The 7,744-nt window shown below is 35.5% G+C and overlaps 2 protein-coding genes across 2 annotated transcripts; both read right to left on the reverse strand.

The window, feature by feature from the left end:
* Positions 1-1,017: 1,017 nt before the first annotated feature.
* On the reverse strand, positions 1,018-2,586 carry LOC130647831 (uncharacterized). The gene is made up of 3 exons (XM_057453822.1): positions 1,468-2,586; positions 1,251-1,339; positions 1,018-1,099 (listed from the first exon to the last, which is right to left on the reverse strand). The coding sequence occupies exons 1-2, from the start codon at positions 2,534-2,536 to the stop codon at positions 1,263-1,265; spliced, it is 1,146 nt and encodes a 381-aa protein (XP_057309805.1). The 5' UTR covers positions 2,537-2,586; the 3' UTR covers positions 1,018-1,099; positions 1,251-1,262.
* A 3,063-nt stretch (positions 2,587-5,649) lies between these two features.
* LOC130647821 (uncharacterized) lies at positions 5,650-7,218 on the reverse strand. Its single transcript, XM_057453811.1, has 3 exons — positions 6,100-7,218; positions 5,883-5,971; positions 5,650-5,731 (listed from the first exon to the last, which is right to left on the reverse strand). Exons 1-2 carry the CDS (start codon positions 7,166-7,168, stop codon positions 5,895-5,897), a joined length of 1,146 nt encoding a protein of 381 aa, XP_057309794.1. The 5' UTR covers positions 7,169-7,218; the 3' UTR covers positions 5,650-5,731; positions 5,883-5,894.
* Positions 7,219-7,744: the final 526 nt, after the last annotated feature.

Here is a 7,744-nt window from a genome sequence, read left to right on the forward strand (position 1 = left end):
AAAATAACCAGTCTATAAGCTTGACGTCACAAATTCTTTTCTTTTAAGAGTTAAAAAAACATTTTAGGAAAGTTGTTTTCTTCTCTTGCCGACTGGTTGGGGAGGCCACAAGTTGGATAAACTTTATAATAGTTTATTTTTAAAGTTATTTTTTGGTTTATTTTGTTTGCCTGCTTGGATAACTTCATTTCCCGAAGTTAGTTGCATAGCTCGCTGAGTTAATTTAGATTATTTTTGAAACTTTTGTGTTCTGTGCAATTTCTGTGCTTGATTGGTTAACTCGTTTTGCTTGATAGTCCAGGAGCTCATAACAGAACTTTAGGTCCCATTTTCTACAAAAGGTTTGACCCTCTAAATAGGTTGGTAGTATCACGGACAATAAAAATCACATGGTCAGCTGACCCAATTTGGGGGCGTTTGGGTCCCAGGCCCCTAAAATTACCCTAATTCGAGACTCCTATTTGGTCCCATAATTCTCAAAGCTTAAAAGTTAGTAACGTGTGTCATTATATGAGAGAATCTGAAAAATGATAAAGCTTACCGAAAAATTGGGTCTTAAGACTGGGTCAGACCCCCCTCAAAGACCATATTTAGGACCTTAATTTGTCCCCATAAGCTACAAACTCCAAATTTTGCACAAACATTCTCTAACATAGTGTAATGTCAGTGGTCATAAAGCTGACCAAAAATTTGGGTCTCTTGGCCTAGTCAGACCAAGTCTCGCCCCAAATCCCTATTTTAAACAACTTTTAGAGGGTAAAAAAAACCAATGACTACAAAGCCCAAACTCAATATTTGTGTTCTATACTAACTATGTAATACATAAATGGTCGAGCTTACCAAAAAATGCGGTCCTATCAGCAGGTCAGACAAAGATCTGAACAGGGACTCAAATTAGACCTCATAAGGTACAAACTTAAAATTTTGTAAGACTATTGTGATTTGGCAAAAAGCAAACCAAAAATTACGGTCTCTTGATCAGGTCAGACAATAGTTAGCGATATCAAATTAAAAAAGAAATGCTCTGATAGCATTTAATAAAATATAAATATGTACAATAGGTTATAGCAGCATGATTGATATTGTTCTGCATCAGCATCTAAAGATGAGAAATGTCATTCAGTCATAAGATCTAGTTTAAACTACAATACAACATTAAAAAATATTAAAAAGGTTACTCAGTTCTAGAATATATGACATTGAATCCTATTCTGTAAATTTTTTGTCATATCCCACAAAAAAAATCTAACCTTAAATTATCATTACACGTCTTCGTCACTAGTTTCGTCATCACTGTCTGAATCGTCATCACTTGACAGTTCATCAAACCCTTCAAAATCTTAAGGAGAATGAAATACTTTTAATATTTAAAATAGCGGCGGCAGTAGCGGAAATAAAGAATTGCTTCCGAGTAATAATTAAAAAACTAAGTGACTAGATTGTAAAACTTAATATCCAAAATTTTACCTTCTACTTCTCTGGAGAATCCATAATAATTTTCATTGCTGGTGACATCTACTGCTTTTGGAGACATTTCGCCTTCGTACCACTTAATGATATAGCTGCCATCTTTCAGCAGCCAACCCATGTCTTCAGGAAGGTGATTTGGAGGCTCGGACGTTATTGATGACATCCATAACTGTGCAACATACTTTGTTCGATAAATCTTTTGACGCAACACTCGTAAACAAGGTGGTAGAGAACTTCCATCAAACTTTTTAACACAGGAAATTGCTTCATTTTCTCCTTTTGGTTTATACTTTTCCAAAAACATTACCAACCTAGCTTCATCTACAGATGATAGATTCCTTTTTCCATACATGCTGCATACAAATTTTTCCAACGTTGCAAAAGCGTCATCTGTGACATCAAGATTTGTTCCTAGCTGTTTAAATACATCTTGCACACTTTCATTTTTTTCTAGTAGTTTGAAAGGTCGAATTTTTCCTTTCCTACTAAACGATGCTGTATAGTCACATCCAGTGAAAGCATGGTATGCTGGCAAGGCCATGCAAATATTTTTGCCCAATTTCTGGTATATTTGATTAATACTTATGTACCTTAATGTATTTTTAGTGTAAACACCGGTTTCCATCCAAATATTCAAGCTGTTAGGTAACTTACTAAGGCAGCCAAGAGCAATTATCAGCACGTCAGTATCTATGGTTCTTATCACAACGTTTGCTGGTGTTTGAATCGAAGATAGGTGGTACAAAATTCTGGAATCAGCTTCTTCATGAGTTGAAAACAATTTAACGATCTCGGTTTTGACCACGATCTCTCCTTCAACTCTAAACATGTAGCAGGTATCATTGCGATTCATTATGACTGTTTTGTTTCCAAGTACTGTTGAATGCATGTTGTTTTCCCAAAAGAAGGCTAAGAACTCCACCAATGCTGCTTTGAAGTGATCATTTCTCAATGCATTCAACCAGTTTGAAGGTCTTTTTTGCTCAGGTCCAGTTATCTGATAAGCTCCATGTCTCTCAGTACATCGCAAATCCCTTTCACAATCCTTGATACTCGGGTGTACCATTTTGTCTAGAACAAAATGTATGATGTTTCCCTTGCTAGCACAAACGCGTTTCAAAATAAATGTTGCCAGAGCTCCAAATGTTGCTGGAAGGTCAACAAAAAGATGTAGGAAAAACATTCCATCAATTATGTTAACATCGACGCGATTTGGATCGTCAGTTTTTACTTTTGCTTCTAACTCGTTCAATAATTTGACTTTAGGGGTCTTTTGCATTTTGCCATCAACATGTCCAAGAGATAAAGGGACAGGTGTTAGAGGATACTTCAGTACCTCTGCCATATCAATTTTCCTTTGTAGCGAATGGTACAAGATGCTACCAAACAAATCTCTCATCATCGTTACAGCAACCACTTTGTTGTCAGCAGCTTTAATATTATACTTCGTTCCCCCAGTTGCAAATGTGTGTAATGTTTGTCTTCGTATAGGTTTTTCGAATCTTGCTGGATCTTTAGAACATTCGTCAATAAATTTATCACGTGCTTTGCTTCCAACACTAACGATGTTGAGCAAAAACTTTGTTGTGTCTGGTGAGGCTGCTTTTCCTGATGCTATATTAAAAAGATATTGTTTTTCAATAGCATCGTTAAATGGATTCATGGTTTCCTTGACCATGTTTATAACTTGATGTAAATCTTTAGAATTTTGTCGCATTCTGCTGGCCTTTAAATCTTGAGACACGTCTTCCTGTTTTGTCATCCCCAAATTTTCAAACACGTATGACACAATACTTGTTCGAATAGAATGACTTTGTGCCCATCGTTGACGAGCAGAAATAGAATTTGTTAAAGCTGATATACCTTTTCGCTGACATGCAGCATCTGCATTTATCGTTTGCTCTAATGTCAAGTCGATTGGTAATCTTGAGAATGACTTTTGGGTTCTTCGCAGCGAAAATAATCCCCTTTGAAATTCAGTGTAAACCTCGGGATGAGAGTCCTTTAGTTTGAGAAGATTATCATGATAACGGACAATCCAACGAGCGTAATTTGGATGGTTCATGCTAAAGAAATAGTTTGCGACTTTAGGCAAGCAACACACATACAGATCAAAGTTCCGATTAAGCAGTGATTTCAAAAACATTAAATATATTGTATAAATACAATACGCCATGTCACTTAAATATAATATACAAAACAACAAAACGTTAATATGAAGATATATTGTAATTCTTCTGTAAATAGCGTAAAAAATCAGTTAATATAATTAGAACGTAAAAATGTACAAAGGAATTAATATTTACAAGGCTTCAACATAATCTAACAAGTATGTAAATCAAAGAAGGTCTCATTTACATTAAAGCATCTTCAACTTACCATCACTGTCAGTATTTCCATTTGCATTTAAATTGTCATCTACAGTAGCTACAACATCTGCAAAATATCACAATAATAACTTGTTATTGGTTATCTTAAATTAATGTATTCTAATTAATTATGTTTTCCTCTTACCATCGCTTTCATTGATCTTATTGAATATTTCTTTGTTCGAAAATTCTACGAAATGAGAAATTCAATCAATGAAGTAAAAATTGACAAAATATATGTTTAAAAAATTCAGTTCAACAACAGACTATTAAAACTTTTTTTGACTTATCATCCGAAACTGACTACAACATGCAGTAACTAAAAACTTGATATAATTACATATATCTTTACCTGTCATATCTTCTATCTATCACATTTTATCTAAAGTTTCTAATTTTCTATATTTGATTAGTCTAATATGCAAATATCCCGGTAATTTGTTCACGTTTTTACTTCACTTGCTTCAAAATAACTGCTTCTCTTAACTTTTTTCTTTCACTGTCTGGTTTGTTATGTCGGTTTCCTGTTGTATTTGGACGAAAACGTTCTATTCTATTTAAAAAAATTCTAAAAATAAGTTAAGGCCCTGAACACATTGGAAATAAGACAAATGTTTTTCTATTGCTTCTCCTCCGCATTAAATATAGAGATATGGGGCGAGACTTGGTCTGACTAGGCCAAGAGACCCAAATTTTTGGTCAGCTTTATGACCACTGACATTACACTATGTTAGAGAATGTTTGTGCAAAATTTGGAGTTTGTAGCTTATGGGGACAAATTAAGGTCCTAAATATGGTCTTTGAGGGGGGTCTGACCCAGTCTTAAGACCCAATTTTTCGGTAAGCTTTATCATTTTTCAGATTCTCTCATATAATGACACACGTTACTAACTTTTAAGCTTTGAGAATTATGGGACCAAATAGGAGTCTCGAATTAGGGTAATTTTAGGGGCCTGGGACCCAAACGCCCCCAAATTGGGTCAGCTGACCATGTGATTTTTATTGTCCGTGATACTACCAACCTATTTAGAGGGTCAAACCTTTTGTAGAAAATGGGACCTAAAGTTCTGTTATGAGCTCCTGGACTAGTCCAGGAGCTCATAACAGAACTTTAGGTCCCATTTTCTACAAAAGGTTTGACCCTCTAAATAGGTTGGTAGTATCACGGACAATAAAAATCACATGGTCAGCTGACCCAATTTGGGGGCGTTTGGGTCCCAGGCCCCTAAAATTACCCTAATTCGAGACTCCTATTTGGTCCCATAACTCTCAAAGCTTAAAAGTTAGTAACGTGTGTCATTATATGAGAGAATCTGAAAAATGATAAAGCTTACCGAAAAATTGGGTCTTAAGACTGGGTCAGACCCCCCTCAAAGACCATATTTAGGACCTTAATTTGTCCCCATAAGCTACAAACTCCAAATTTTGCACAAACATTCTCTAACATAGTGTAATGTCAGTGGTCATAAAGCTGACCAAAAATTTGGGTCTCTTGGCCTAGTCAGACCAAGTCTCGCCCCAAATCCCTATTTTAAACAACTTTTAGAGGGTAAAAAAAACCAATGACTACAAAGCCCAAACTCAATATTTGTGTTCTATACTAACTATGTAATACATAAATGGTCGAGCTTACCAAAAAATGCGGTCCTATCAGCAGGTCAGACAAAGATCTGAACAGGGACTCAAATTAGACCTCATAAGGTACAAACTTAAAATTTTGTAAGACTATTGTGATTTGGCAAAAAGCAAACCAAAAATTACGGTCTCTTGATCAGGTCAGACAATAGTTAGCGATATCAAATTAAAAAAGAAATGCTCTGATAGCATTTAATAAAATATAAATATGTACAATAGGTTATAGCAGCATGATTGATATTGTTCTGCATCAGCATCTAAAGATGAGAAATGTCATTCAGTCATAAGATCTAGTTTAAACTACAATACAACATTAAAAAATATTAAAAAGGTTACTCAGTTCTAGAATATATGACATTGAATCCTATTCTGTAAATTTTTTGTCATATCCCACAAAAAAAATCTAACCTTAAATTATCATTACACGTCTTCGTCACTAGTTTCGTCATCACTGTCTGAATCGTCATCACTTGACAGTTCATCAAACCCTTCAAAATCTTAAGGAGAATGAAATACTTTTAATATTTAAAATAGCGGCGGCAGTAGCGGAAATAAAGAATTGCTTCCGAGTAATAATTAAAAAACTAAGTGACTAGATTGTAAAACTTAATATCCAAAATTTTACCTTCTACTTCTCTGGAGAATCCATAATAATTTTCATTGCTGGTGACATCTACTGCTTTTGGAGACATTTCGCCTTCGTACCACTTAATGATATAGCTGCCATCTTTCAGCAGCCAACCCATGTCTTCAGGAAGGTGATTTGGAGGCTCGGACGTTATTGATGACATCCATAACTGTGCAACATACTTTGTTCGATAAATCTTTTGACGCAACACTCGTAAACAAGGTGGTAGAGAACTTCCATCAAACTTTTTAACACAGGAAATTGCTTCATTTTCTCCTTTTGGTTTATACTTTTCCAAAAACATTACCAACCTAGCTTCATCTACAGATGATAGATTCCTTTTTCCATACATGCTGCATACAAATTTTTCCAACGTTGCAAAAGCGTCATCTGTGACATCAAGATTTGTTCCTAGCTGTTTAAATACATCTTGCACACTTTCATTTTTTTCTAGTAGTTTGAAAGGTCGAATTTTTCCTTTCCTACTAAACGATGCTGTATAGTCACATCCAGTGAAAGCATGGTATGCTGGCAAGGCCATGCAAATATTTTTGCCCAATTTCTGGTATATTTGATTAATACTTATGTACCTTAATGTATTTTTAGTGTAAACACCGGTTTCCATCCAAATATTCAAGCTGTTAGGTAACTTACTAAGGCAGCCAAGAGCAATTATCAGCACGTCAGTATCTATGGTTCTTATCACAACGTTTGCTGGTGTTTGAATCGAAGATAGGTGGTACAAAATTCTGGAATCAGCTTCTTCATGAGTTGAAAACAATTTAACGATCTCGGTTTTGACCACGATCTCTCCTTCAACTCTAAACATGTAGCAGGTATCATTGCGATTCATTATGACTGTTTTGTTTCCAAGTACTGTTGAATGCATGTTGTTTTCCCAAAAGAAGGCTAAGAACTCCACCAATGCTGCTTTGAAGTGATCATTTCTCAATGCATTCAACCAGTTTGAAGGTCTTTTTTGCTCAGGTCCAGTTATCTGATAAGCTCCATGTCTCTCAGTACATCGCAAATCCCTTTCACAATCCTTGATACTCGGGTGTACCATTTTGTCTAGAACAAAATGTATGATGTTTCCCTTGCTAGCACAAACGCGTTTCAAAATAAATGTTGCCAGAGCTCCAAATGTTGCTGGAAGGTCAACAAAAAGATGTAGGAAAAACATTCCATCAATTATGTTAACATCGACGCGATTTGGATCGTCAGTTTTTACTTTTGCTTCTAACTCGTTCAATAATTTGACTTTAGGGGTCTTTTGCATTTTGCCATCAACATGTCCAAGAGATAAAGGGACAGGTGTTAGAGGATACTTCAGTACCTCTGCCATATCAATTTTCCTTTGTAGCGAATGGTACAAGATGCTACCAAACAAATCTCTCATCATCGTTACAGCAACCACTTTGTTGTCAGCAGCTTTAATATTATACTTCGTTCCCCCAGTTGCAAATGTGTGTAATGTTTGTCTTCGTATAGGTTTTTCGAATCTTGCTGGATCTTTAGAACATTCGTCAATAAATTTATCACGTGCTTTGCTTCCAACACTAACGATGTTGAGCAAAAACTTTGTTGTGTCTGGTGAGGCTGCTTTTCCTGATGCTATATTAAAAAGATATTGTTTTTCAAT

This window comes from Hydractinia symbiolongicarpus, chromosome 1 (genome assembly GCF_029227915.1).
Source record: "Hydractinia symbiolongicarpus strain clone_291-10 chromosome 1, HSymV2.1, whole genome shotgun sequence".
Classification (NCBI taxonomy): Eukaryota; Metazoa; Cnidaria; class Hydrozoa; order Anthoathecata; family Hydractiniidae; genus Hydractinia; species Hydractinia symbiolongicarpus.